Below are 14,624 nucleotides of genomic sequence, written 5' to 3'. Positions count from 1 at the left end.
CAGACTCACTCATTCACTCACTCACTCAGTCTGACTTCTCTCCAAGAATGTGCATGAATGCAGGATTTAAAGGCATTTGTTTGTCTTTTCTAGTTATTAGGCAGTGCAGGTTTTTTCTTAAAGAAGTAATTAGCCAGACTTTACAGACTGCAGGCCAGATTCTGTAGTCTTTGATCACGTGGCAGAACTTGCATTGCATTTGAATAAACATGGTTGTTAGATTTTTTTTTTTTTTTTGAGCGAATGCAAATTTAGGAACAGATAGATAAGCATCCTTATTACTGTTTCTCAGTATTTGAACAAACCTCTAGTACTAATTTTTAAAATTCGGTATGAAGTGTGCGAAAGACAAGAATTATAATTCAGATCATGCAGATTGTTAAAGTGTTCAACTCCTGTTGAATTTGCAGTAAAAAAAAAAAACTGGCAGCTGTGGTCAAAAATTCACCAACATACTGGTACCTGTGTATTTACTTTATATAAAATTATCCAATGTGTATATATCAAACTTGAATTACCAAATTGGCATACAGTACAGTGTGATCTTACCAAACACATTGGGAGTTTTGTGCAGACAAGGACCACTCACTTTTTCTTCAGAGAATGTGTCAATAGGGCCTTTCACACCGCAGGAACTTGGTGTGATTTTTAGTACCGGACTGCCTTTTTCGAGAACCAAATTATCTCCTACTCCAGAACACAGCTGTGACGTAAGTAGACATTGATTGGCCTGACGCATTCGAAAACGCCCTTACCCGCCATGATCTAAAACGCCTTGTAACATACTGTAAACATTGTGTCAACTTATTGTATCATGAACAGCGATAAATATATACGGATGCTGAAGTGCAGGCACTTGTAGCAAATGTAGCACTGCCAGTTGTCATTGGAGATTTCTTAGTCCTCCTTTCCATTCTTTCAATTGCTTTACATATACGTCGACATTCTATGTCCATTATTGTGAAACCCACGAGACACAATAAAAAACGTTGTTAACGTTATTTTTCTTTGTTAATGTTGTTGAACTTCACGCACAAATGACATCGTTGTCGACCAGCTTACGTCCCAGTACACACGGTTGGTGTGAATGCAACCCTTTAAATGGTACTGGGAAATAGTTTGCGCAAAATTTTTCCAGTAGTTTAATACTGTATATTTATTTCTGGAACTAAAGCGGTGCGAAAGGCCCCAATGATATTAAGTATCGAATAATGAAAGTTTTTAACTGCAGTTCCTTTCTCTTAATAGATGGCTGGGATAATTTTTCATATCCCTACACTAAAAAGGAGTTTGGGAAATGGGAGCTGCACATACCCCCAAAAGAGGACAAGACACCTGCTGTCACTCATAACTCCAAGCTGAAGGTGAGCAGACACATTAGCTGGTTTGTTTACTTCTTTAGCCAGAATGAGGCACTGAGGTATTATGAAGCCTTTATGCACTGTCAAGATGGCTTTAATATTCAGCCGTTTTATGGATGGCGTGTCAATGTTAAAGATACAGCAACAGCTGTGACTTTCAAGCCATTTGATGGTCTTCAGCAGCATGTTTTTAATAACGCCGCTCCAATTTGGAGTTTCACACCCATGAGGTTTTAAAACTCAGAGCTTTAATTTTAAACAAATTGAAGCACGGTCCTGCGGGATCAGTTGGATTCTGCACTCAGTTTCGAGATTGTACATTCAATTAAAGTCAACAAGCTGAATGGACTTTATTTACTTTACCACACATTCTTGATATTATTGTGAACGATTCATCCATGAATGTTAAAAGTAATCTTGCATAATAATGTAATAACTTTCTCTGCTAATTTCCATCACCTATAGGCCACACTGGCACCGGTCAGTTACATAGAAAATGTCCAAAATAAAAATAACTTTTAATTATAATAATATATTAGTAAATGTTATATTAAATGTTATATTAGTAAATGTTATATTATTTTACTGTAATATTCAAATGAATTAATACTTTAGATTTATTTTTCATTATTAGCCGGTAATACAGAGGTAGTTCATCAAAGAATGAATGTTGTCGTTCAGAATTTTAAAATTGTGCTTAATCTTTGAAACACAGAAATGAGTTTCTGTCCCTCCACTGAAAGTCTAGGGAAGCAAATTAAATATGTTCATCATATTGCATTTCTTCTCAAGATTTGCATTAAACCAATTAATGCTGATTCATTTTGTGATGATATTTGGAAATGCTTTTGAAGCCAAATACTGTTTGTTTAGCGAAAATAAAATTTAAAAACCTGATATAATTTAGCCATACATTTTTCTCGCCATGAAAATAGCCAAAGAAGCTGGCATGCCATAAAAAAAAAAAAAAAAATTGGATCTTTAATTACTTTCAATGTAAGGACTGAAACCTCTCAGGTTTCAATAAAAGTAATATCTTGTTCTTTCTTGTTTTCTTTTTTTTTTCTTTTTCTTGAACTATGTGAACTATGCCTTTAACTAATATAGCTAATCAATTTAGCCAAATGGACCCATAAGAACCTTAATCTTAAAGGGATGGTTCACCAAAAATGGAGATTGTCATTATACTCCCCATCCACTTCCAAACTGTGTGTGAACCAGTATGAAAATAAGATATTTTGAAGAATGTGAGTAACCAAACAACTGACGGTAGCCATTGACTTCCTACTGTTTGGTTATCAAAAATTCTGTAAAAATATTCATAGAACATTTTATCTTACCACTAAGAGTTCTCCTAAATAGCAGTAAAAGTTTATAGCTAAGAGTTTTCTCTTAAAACCTATTCACAAAGCTGCTGAGACAAAATTTTACTAAAGAATAGACATAAGGTAAGCTAAGAGTAAGGGCGGGGTCGACCTTGTTGCTATAGATGATTACACAGTGATTGGCTGATAGTCTCCACCAGAGATTTATTCCTAGAAATATTGTTGAGCGCAATATTATGTTGCCATATTCAAATAAAGGTTTTAAAATTAAAATGCAGGCTAAGTGTCACCAATTAAACAAGTAGGCTATATATTCAGCTAATTGTCAGTCTCTTATATGTATACTTCTCATAAACAATTAGTCAATATGCATTAGGGCTGCCCTCGACTTAAGATTTTTCTGGTCGAGTAGTAGTCATTCATTTTAAGCATTAGTCGACTGTTAGAGTCAGAAAGCGCATCCTCTTTGCTTTCATTATTTTACAAAAGCGCAATGTTTCGTTGTTATTCTGAGTGCACATTAATAAATGTAGAGTCTTTACAGATACAACATATGCTTTACTCTTATCTGTATGACCAAAAATTATGTATTTTAAGAGCAAATGATGGCACCGGTGCCTCCATCTGTCATGCAGTAGCACAGGCGTACTGCTGTTCAGCTTCCATGCTCCGCACAAACACGTGAACTATGCACTTTTTCTAGGCCAACATTAGATTGAGCTGCCATGTAAAGTTACTACTACACATATATTTCAGATGATAAGCCATATTTAAGGTCGATGAATGTTAGGTGAGCATATGGATGTCCTGCCCGATGTACCATATTACCAGACAGACCAGTTGTTAACAATTTGTCCATCACATACTGAGTGATTTCGCCACTTCATGTGAATTTTATTTTATTTTATGAGACTAATAAAATGTTGGTAATATCCATATAAACAGCCTTTTAATTAGCAGAGTAGAATAATCATGTCTCATAGTAAGACATGCAAACATAAAAAGAAAACCAAACTGGATGCGAGAACAGCTATATATTACAATAAAAATCATTAAATGTTTCTTAAATGTCTATATTCCGAGGTAGATTGCTGGCAACAGCCATTTTAGGATAGTTCAGATTTGGTCTTAGCGATTTAGGAGTCCTCTTCCCTACTCCATTTCACACATGTTGGAGCTAATTTTTTGCACTAAAACGTTTTGTGATATACACTTAGAACAAAAGTTTAAGAGTCCTAAATATAGGACTGATACACCCAATATTTTTAAGATTTTCTCCTAAATCGTTGAGTTATGAGCTACTTTTAGACTTAAAGGTACAATTTGTACGATATTTGCAGTAAAATATCCAAAAACCACTAGGCTAGTGTTATATATTTATAGTTCCCCTTTGTTAGCGCCTTTACTGTTGTAGAAACCACAGGACAACAGTGTTCTGGACAAATGCAGAAGTAGCTTCGCGACAAACTTCAACTAGAAAGAGATGCCGATCGCGCTTGTGTTTTACTCGACAGGTCAGTTGTTTTGAATCGTATCTTTACAGAAAACGATTGCTATTAAAATTATCAAAAAGATTAGTATTATGGGGCATACATGCCAAACGAGGGGCATCACATCTCTAGATCTCTGGACGCGTCTGATCCATAGTCTGATCATTTCTTTGCATTGATTTTGTATGTAATTGTAATGATTAAAAACTCCATAATCATCGGCAAGAAGGAGGCGGGAACCGGGAACCGGCGCACAATCAAAATGAAACTTTAATAATCACAAATACACACAAAACAGCACACCAGCCCCTCACGGACGACTGGTGCGCATAAATAAAAAGAAAAACATAAAATAATGGCCCAGGCCTGGTCCTCTCTCGTCCTTCACGGTCGTCCCTCCAGTTTTAAATCCTTCCATCTCCTATGTGGGACTCGAGAGCGGCGGTGGGGCGCAGGTGTAGCTCATCTCCAATCACTACACCTGGCCTCTCGGCCCCGCCCCACTCGTCACATACCCCCATCGCCCCTCGCAGGCTGGGGGGTACCCTCGAGAGTGCGCTCTACTGGACGGCCCTCGGCGAACGGCACGACACTCCTCCGCCGCCCGGGGGACGGCGATGGCTCCTCCGGTTTTGGGGAGCCGGCCGGAGTCCCCCGTTCCCTGCCCCTCCGGATTCCTTCACGGAGGCAGCAGGCTCCGGCCCCCTGGCGAACGGCGCCGACTCCTCCACTCCCTCACGGACGGCAGCCGCCCCTCCATATCGTGGGCGGCCGGCAGCGAGCTCGCCCGTCCCCGGCAACTCGCTCCAGCCCACCGCCTCGAGCGTCCATGGCGGCACACTCCTCGCCTGCTCGATGGCACCGCAGATTCACCACAGCGGCGAGGGATCTTCAGCAGCGCGTCCCTCCTTCTCCCGGGTTTCGGCACCACTGTAATAATAAAAACTTCCTATTCATCTGGAAGGAGGAGGCGGGAACCGGCGCACAATCAAAATGAAACTTTCATGACAAAAATAAACACAAAACAGCGCACCAGCCCCTCACGGACGACTGGTGCGCATAAATAAAAAGCAAAACATAAAATAATGGCCCAGACCTGGTCCTCTCTCGTCCTTCACGGTCGTCGCTCCAGTTTTATATCCTTCCATCTCCTACGTGGGACTTGAGACCGGCAGCCTCACTCCTCGTTCCCACGCCTCTCGGCCCCGCCCCACTCGTCACAGTAATCTACTCGCGCAAATCGTTGAACTCGCGTTAAATTCAGGATTTATCTTTCCATCTGATTGATTGCCGTCAGGGGTTGGGTAGAAGACAACAAATCCCATCATTCCACGCTCCTCCTTAGCGTCATCAAACCACGAGTTTGTTATAGTTTTGATAGTACGCCCTCTCCTTTAAATTGTTTTGTTAATAGAGGCCCAATTTAAAGCACTTTATATTGATTGCATATGATTTTGAAAAAAAATAAAATAAAAATAAATCTCTTATACCGTTTTCAAGAACAGTTTACATTTAATGACTTTAAAAATGTCATATGGTATAACCATCAAAAAAATTCAAGAACTAACTAGAATTTCAAGGTAACTTTTTTTTTTTTTTAAATATCATTAATTATTAAGAATTTAATAAAGTAATCAAATGTAAAATAGCATTGCATATTTGACTGTATATATTAAAGATGAATCCTTATTAGAGTTACAAAACTATTAAGTCAAGAGCAGTGAATAATTTCCTTGTCTTTTTTTGTTTGATTAAAATTAAAAAAGTTCGGTCACTTTGACAATGCACAGATTCAGTACACTGATACTGTACATTCAGCCGACTATGTCTGCTAGGTTAATTTTTGTGTTAATTTTCTCCTTTCAAGCATGACTTTAAAACAAACTCATTGTTTGTGTGTGTTCTGAGATGCGGGTTTGGCATTTCGGATGAGCCGTTGTGCAAGTGCGTGCCGAACCATGGGTGGAGAACTGCACGGTTCGATATTTTTTCTGAGAACCGTTCCACCACTATATAACACTGATTCCAGGTATCCTGAGAGGATGGGCAATGGAATTTATTTCATTCCATTTGCTAAACCCAAACAAGACAGAGCAAAATGTCCCTAAGCATTCAATCCCAATGAAGACGAAAACCTTAATTGTCTGGTTGTTATACTCATTAAGATACAGTTTTCATCTGTTCAAGCAGAAACTTAATGTCATCTTGTGCTTCAGCAAGGAGTCTCTAGCTAAAACTAGCTAACTTTAAATTAATGAGTTTATGCTAACTGTTCTCAACGTCATGTACAGTGTAAGGGAAAAACATTTCATTGCCTCTCCATATTAAACCTGTTAAATTAAATGTAAATTAATTCAATCTTACCCTGCGGTACATTACCCATTATATATATTTTTCTTATTTTATATATATATATATATATATATATATATATATATATATATATATATATATATATATATATATATATATATATATATATATATATAATATGACCTATCGGCTTATCTGCATTTTTTATTCTTTTGATATAAGAGCAGTTATTTTCACCTTGACAGTTTTTAGTTTTATCTCTTCAAATTCATTGAATGTGTGATTTTTCTTTTGATTTTTTTTTTTTTTTATTAAATTAATTGTGAGGCCGAGATTAATTTCTAATCTGTCTTTTTATAATCTATCTGTATTTTTGTGTTTAGTCCAGTCTCTTCTGTCCAATGCTGTCTTATATGTGATACGCTGGCAGAGGCTTGACTGATGGCAGGTAGATGCCACTCACTGGGCACAGGCTGCTTTTCTGGTTGCTTTGTTCCTGCTGTCTTCCTGGTCAGGCTCTGGACGATAAGCAGACTCTGGCCCTGCCCCAGTTCGGGCCCTCAGACTGGACTCGGATGAGTTGAGTGTCAACTGGATTATGTTCCTGGTGAAAAGTGGTCCGGCCAGACTTTAATTATGCAGGAAGTGGACTTGCCTATTCCTTCTGCTTCACGCCGCAGGCTCATATCATGGAGAGACCTTGTGTAGTTACAAAGGGTGTTTTATGTGCCTGCTGACTAAATTCAAGACATTTGTGGTAATATAAGTACGGTAATATACTATGGGTAAGAGAAAATACCCATAATATATAATTCTACATGTTAGTAAAACTAACATTAGCCAGTCATTAAATGAGGTGTAAAATACAAACAAATAAAATAAAATAGACTTTTGCACCAGGTGGCTGGTAGGAAATATGACACAATACATATTTTATTTTTGTACAAATGCAAAGAATTGTAAGAGATATTATACAAAACCAAAAACATGCAAACTTCCCACATAACAAAAAAAAAAAAAAAAAGAAAGAAAAAGACAACTTTCACTGCATAAAAGGCAAAACATCATCAGCCGTTTTTTTTTTTAGAACTTAATATAGTGAGTTTTATTTATTTAAGTTTTATTTATTTGGAAATTAAAAAAGAAGGAGGTACCCAGTGTAAATGGTTGCAAGGCTATATTTATTTGATCAAAATGATTGATAATATAATCATTAATTAGTTAAAAGATTATAAAATATGATTCAATTTTAAAATAACTGTTTTGTTTTTAATGTTTTGTACAATTCAAATCATTCCTTTAGAAATCATTTCAGTGCTGATTTGGTGCCAAAGAAACATTTATAATTATTATCTGAGTTAAAAAACAAAAACAAAACAGTTTTAATAATAATGCTTTATTTTAGTTGGAACTGTGGTGCATTTTGTCCTCAGGATTATTTAATGTAAAAAATCTGTATCAATATAGATATAGTCTTCTTTACAGTCTCTTTTGAACAATTCAATGCATCCTCACATTAAAAGCATTAAAAGCAAAACAGTTTCAGAAATATTAATTGCCAGTAAATGTTTTCAATAAACCTGCGACTGGATCCTGAAATGAAAGTACAGCAAAGTGACAGACATTAAATGAACTAAGTATTTTGCCATCATCCGTTTATCCTCCACCTCACCATGCTTTCATTGACACCATGTGTCTGCTATTTTCATCAGTCGGTCAGGCTCAGCATCTGTTCAATCTCGCACTCTTTTCTGGGTAATTATATAAACTGGCAGCCCCGTGGTGTGGTGGTTTGGCGATTCCGCATGTCCTCAGGTGAAAAGCTGCTAATGATTGAGCCCCACTGGGACGCTGCTCTGTAGGTCACCGGCAGGTGCCAATGGCTCTGTCATTACCTCTCGCTGGCAGCTTATGGAGGGGACCATCAAATGATCCATTTGCTTTTTGGCCCAGGAAAGAAAGAGATAGGGAGACTCAGGATGGTGCTCCCGCGGGTGCATTCACGGAGTGAGAGACGGTCCGTTATCGATCCGCTCTCCTGTACTGACAATCGTGTGACTGCGCGTGGCAGCGGGGAGGAAGATAACAGTGACTTTGAGTGAGACCTTATTCGAGAGCACACACTTATCACTCTTGTTTGAAAAGTGGGCTGGAAACTGGTGCCTTTGAGATTGAGATCTGAGTAGTTGCCTGGCCACAAATCAAACATTTTAATATGATGATCTTCAAGCCACTTCTTTATAAATCTTGCTTAATGACATGGTGCTCCTTCATACTGGAAAATGCACGGATCAACAAATTGCTCAATGATCGTTGGAAGAAGTAAGTAATGCTGGACGTTTTGATACCATTCTTTATTCATGGCAGTGTTTTGGGGCAGAATTATGAAATCCCACTCACTTGGTTTAAAAGCAGCCGCACACATGGATGGTCTCAGGATGCTTCACTGTTGGCACAAAACAGGTTTCTTGGTAGCGGTCTCCTTTTCTTCTCCGAACAATCGATTTTCCAGATGTCCCAAACAGTCGGAAGGGAGCTTCATCAGAGAAAATAACTTTGCACCAGGCGTCTTCTATCCAATCCTTGTACTTCCTGCAGAATTTCAGTCTGTTCTTGCCGTTTTTCTTGGACAGAAGTGGCTTCTTTGCTGCCCTTGTTGACACCAGACCATTATCCAAAAGTCTTGGCCTCACTGTGCGTGCAGATGCTCTCACACCAACCTGCTGCCATTCCTGAGAAAACTTTGCACTGCTGGAGACACAATTCCTCTGGAGGAGACGGTCCTGGTTCTTGCTTGACACTCTGGGATATCCTGAAGACTTCTTCACTGCAGTCGAACCTCTCTCCAGGTAAATGGTTCTCTCTGGTGCAATGTTCTTAGTAGCAGTTTCCCTATATTTGAGGCCATTTTTGATGCAAAGTGATGATGGCTGCACATGCTTCTTTGAAGGAAACCATTGCTAACATTAACACAATAGCCGCTTTTCCACTGCCGGGCCAGTGCGAGCAAGGACTTAAAACGGGTCAGGAGGGGCTAATAGCCTCGGGCCTGTAGCACAGTGGTCAAAATAGCGCTGCGTTTCCACCATTGGGCCAGAAGCTCCGCTGCGCTTCACTAAAACCGGCCTTTTACACGCCTCTCAGAAACAACCCCACGAAACCCCTGCATTTCACCAACAATGGCAAGTTTTTAGATAACAAAAAAAAAAATAAGTCACTGGAACTAGCGTGATCACAAAACGAACACCATAAAAGCGGCCGTTTGTTTGCATGTAAATATTTAAATCCAAAAGTATTGATGTTCTACTATAATAAGTGCTACATTGATCATAATGAATTAATGTTCAGGATTGAAAATTACTCGCACAGAAATAAATCGTTATGAACATAGCCTGCTTATCTAGTCTGTTTCTGATTATTTGAAATCACAATAGCCTATATAAATCACATTTAGAAAGAATAATTATTACATATTTTTATAAAAGCTTCCGGACAAAAACCATTATTATATTTTGATGACATAGGCTACGTGGAGCTAAATTCTCGAGACGAGACTTATGACAGATAAAATATGTTACTAAATTAATCCACGATTGTGATCGAGAATAAGAAGCTGACGTCTGATTTCTCCAGCAGTCATACCATGTTTACTATGGTAATGTAAATGCCTAGCATGCATAGTGTTTTGCATCATTTATAAATATTTCTGCCCTGTATGCTGAATATAATCCACATCGGATCAAGTCATTTCAAACACTCGCTGCTGACTGAAAGTGAGTTTTGAGCTTAACTTAATTTAAAAAGTTTTTAATGCTGGTGGTAAAGCTGTTAGCTTTCTGAAATGATCCACTGAGCTGACACTCTCCAGACGCAGAGAAACTCCCCCTTTGTTCATAACCAGTGTTGGGAACGTTACTTTAAAAAAGTAATTAGTTATAGTTACTCACTACTTGTTCCAAAAATTAACTGAGTTAGTAACTGAATTACTCTATAATAAAAGTAACTCGTTACCAGGGAAAGTAACTCAAGTAACGCAGCCGCGCGTGCCGGCATGTGTGTAAAAACACTGGCTCTGATTGGCTACCATGAAACACATGATTCTGCCTTAGCCAATCATAATCGCTTATCTCGTTTTTAACCCACCTTCACACTCGCTGTGTGAGCCAGGGGTGCGTTCGGATTGCATAGTTTATTAAATCAATGCATAATAACGCACCACATTTAACGTTCAGTAATGTTAACGGCATTGTAACGACGGGAAAAGTAGTTAGTTAGATTACCTAACGCCGTTCTTTTAAACGCCGTTATTCCAAACACTGTTCATAACCACTCCTCTAGCCCCAGCTGGCCCGGGCAGTTGGCCCTGAGGAAGCACCGACGAAGCACGATCGAGCCCCGGAAGTGACAGTGGAAACACGACTGGCAATCACTAGCCTGCCCGCTTTTGGCCCGACAGTGGAAACGCGGCTATTGTTTGGAAGCGCTTCTTCCCTCATTTTATAGCAATCTGCAGTCTAATTAGTATGATAGTGATTTTACCTAGTACTTGCTCACACTTTCACATGTACTGCTGATACGATGAGTCAATTAATGTTAGCTGGCCATTTTGTGTCAGGATCAAAAAAGTCTAATTATTGGGGGAGGAGTGCCCAAAGTGTGAATCCATATAAGGGTTAAACAACTAACGATTCCTAACACTGTTTCTACTCCAGAAGTGAGCAGCGCAGCATGACAAAATACTATCTCTATCTGTATACTGATCTATAATGGAGATTTATTATATACATATCAGTCAACAGAACTCATTATAATCAGAGATGCTGTCTACACTGGATGCGGCGCAGCATGACACCACAAATCCCTGACAGTAAACTGACTCCTTGTTCTATTTATGAAATGCTGACACAAATTTCAAATGATTTTCAACAGTGATGCCAGTTTAACATTGTGATGTCTATCAACCACTGGCAATGGACAATGGCATCGTCTGTCGGCCCAACCCTAATATGTAGAACAATGAAATTAAAAATTAAAGCATTAGGGTCATGTAATATTATTAAATATTTTGTTTATTTTATACAGTTCAGTATAATATATGATCAGATTAGATAACTCTTAAAATTGTTTTAATAAATTTTATTCTCTCTACAGGGTATATATAATATTTAGTATAATGGAATTACAATTTCTCAGGGCTGTCTAGTATTACTACAATTTTTAGGGTTAGAGTTATGTAATGTTATGTAATGTGTTGTGATGTTATGTTATGCTGGAAATTACAATGCTTTTTCAGTTCTGGCGTCTATAGATCCAGTTTCTGTGAAGATCAATGAAAAAAACACACACACTGACATTAAATTCACACATTGCCTTCTAATGCCATTCAGAAAGCATAACTTCTGTAGTCTAATCTGAGACACATGATGAGTTTTTAATATCTGCGAATGTACAGTTTTGCTTCAGTTATAAATAACAAGGCCGATAGTACACAAATTATTAAATTAGCCTTTCTGTTTCTGATCAGTGCTTTTGTGCTTGCTAATAGCTTTATTTTAGACAGCTCTAGAAATCTTCTTCTCCATGAGGAAAAAAACAGTGTAGCGTAATAATCATTTCTTGACCTGGTAACTAATCACTATAGCAAAAAATACAAATTCTGTTATAATTCACTCATTCTCATGTCATTCCAAAACAGTATCATTATTTTTTTTATAAATAATTTTTTTTATATGATATTATATAAATAAATATTAAGTTATTTAGCAGCTTATTTCCAAGCAGCTTATTTTCATACATTAAAACGTACATTCCTCAGAATTTTCTTTTCTCAAAATTTCGAGTTACCTCTCATAATTCTTTTTTAAGACTTTTTTTTTTTTTTTTGTCTTCTTCAGAATCACATTATCTCACAAATGCAAGTTTATCTCATAAAGTCTTACTCCAAATTGGGATTTTTTATTTTTTATTTTTTTTATTATCATAATCCTTAATTGACATTTTCTCAATTGTGAACTTTTTTTTTTTTTTTTCTGGCTGTTGCAGGCTTATATTTTGCATTGTGTAGCTTAATGATGTTTTTCTGGACATGGTTACAAATCACTTAATTAACTAAACAAACTAAAAACATCTGTCATTATTTATATGTATAAACCCGTGTCACTGTTATTCTTCTGTGAAACAGAAGTAGGTTTATTTAACTGAATGTAGGCTTCTCATTTCCATATATTAAAACATACATTGGCCACAGCTCCGAAAAGCATCTTAAAAGAACATTATGATATTTTTATGGTGCTTTTTTATCATTTTGGGAGCTCAACAGCCCTAGTCCCCATTCACTTTCATTGTATTTAAAAGAGCAGCCTAGACATTCTGCTAAACGTCTAATTTTCTGTTTGCTGGAAAATCATACAGGTTTGGATGTATATGCCTGTAAAGCAAGAACAAAACTAAACATATAAGTAAACATTTTTTTTTTTTTTTTGTTCCCAGAATCACTACATGTCAATTGCCACACTCGGTGCTTGAATCAAATTGGTTACAAAATTGAGAAACATGCAGTTTTCTCTCTAAAAAATACATATAAATATACGCTCACAACCAATTCAGAAGCTGCATTTTTGTAACAGATAGTTTTTCTAGAAACCTGCTGCAATAAATGCAAAAGTCATATTTTTTTCAGTATAAAACCTCTTTCACCTCCAGCGGTCAGACTGAACTTAAACGTCCTCTTTGCTTGTACAGAGTGACCTTTCTGCATGAGATTGGCCCTTTATCCCTGCTCTCTGGCAGCTGTAAACACATTTTCTCTTACCTGCATTACCCAGTGCCCTTTGCTTGTGCCCACGTCCCGACCCTCTCTCTGTGCCCTTGCCGTTACATCCCTCATTTGTCTCTCTTCCCAGGTGGTTGTTCACACCAGAACAGGAGAGCGGCTGTACCGAATCTCACCTTGGGCAAAGTATGTGAACAGGCATGAGAAGTCCGTCATCTATGATTGGGTGCACTGGGACCCTCCTCAACCTTACATTGTAAGTGATTATATCCCCCCAGCATTGGTGTGCCTTAACCTTTTATTTTTTAGTGAACTATAATGGGTCCTAAATTTTCAACCCTTGTATTTAAGTATAACTGTGTCATGTAATGCATTTTTTATTTGGATGGCCAAGTATTTGGGAATATTACGGAAGTTTATTATAAAATATGAAAAACAAAGGGTAATTGTGACTTTTTATCTCACTTTTTTTTCTTTTTCAAAGAATTGCAAGTTCAAGTCCCGCAGTTATAACTTTGTACTTAATCAGAACTTTTTACTTCAGAATTCCAAGTTTATATCACAGAATTACAACTTTTTTTTATTTGCATCGTAACTTTAAATCTCAAAATGCTGACCTTTTTTTCAGAACTTTAAGATTACATCTTGCAATTCTGGCTTTTTAATTATTTTCTTGGTTTTCTGAGTTTCAGCATGCAATTATTATTATTATTTATTTTATTTATTTCTGAAATTTTCGACGCCTATGCACATGCAGAATTCTGCAAATGGGAAGTTGAGAGGAAAAAGTGAGATAATTTTTTTTTTTTTTTTTTTTTTTTTTTTTTTAATACACTTTCATCAAGTGCTCTAGTTAGGGCATGTGTGTGTACTGTATGTTCCTTATTAATTGAAGTTTCCAAGCAAGGCAAACTGTTTCTGAAAACAGGAAGATGAAACGGCTTTATCAATACAACATGAGCCATTTCATTGCTTTCTACTTAGAGTAATTTTACTTTAATGGCAAGTCAAGACAGGGAACATCATCTCCTCAGACTATGAATTATATATGCCCATTAATGTCCTCCAGTCATGATTCGGTGAGATTCCCCAAATTAGCTACTGTCAGCTCTGTTCAGTGGCTCCGTCTTGTCTACAGTTGTATTGGCATGTACTGTGATGTTAAATTTGGATGAAGAATCATTCCACAGATCTTTCCCTGCTCTTTCTGTGCCAGCACAAGCACCCTCGTCCACAGAAGCCCAGGAGCTTGCGGATATACGAGTCCCATGTTGGCATTGCATCTCCGGAGGGCAAAGTGGCATCCTACAGCAACTTTACACACAACGTGCTGCCTAAAATCAAAGATCTTGGTAAGAGACTG

The 14,624-nt window shown here is 37.5% G+C and overlaps 1 protein-coding gene across 1 annotated transcript in view; it reads left to right on the top strand.

Moving 5' to 3' along the window:
• Positions 1 to 14,624, top strand: part of LOC113058744 (1,4-alpha-glucan-branching enzyme-like) — a 123,847-nt gene that overhangs the window by 19,705 nt on the left and 89,518 nt on the right. The window contains exons 3-5 of the mRNA XM_026226927.1: positions 1,249 to 1,364; positions 13,392 to 13,517; positions 14,478 to 14,613. Of these exons, the coding sequence (XP_026082712.1) occupies positions 1,249 to 1,364; positions 13,392 to 13,517; positions 14,478 to 14,613 (378 nt within the window). The remainder of the gene's footprint in view (positions 1 to 1,248; positions 1,365 to 13,391; positions 13,518 to 14,477; positions 14,614 to 14,624) is intronic.

This window comes from Carassius auratus, chromosome 40 (assembly GCF_003368295.1).
Source record: "Carassius auratus strain Wakin chromosome 40, ASM336829v1, whole genome shotgun sequence".
NCBI lineage: Eukaryota > Metazoa > Chordata > Actinopteri > Cypriniformes > Cyprinidae > Carassius > Carassius auratus.
The sequence above is the reverse complement of the archived record's forward strand: the minus strand, read 5'-3'. Positions and strand labels throughout refer to the sequence as shown.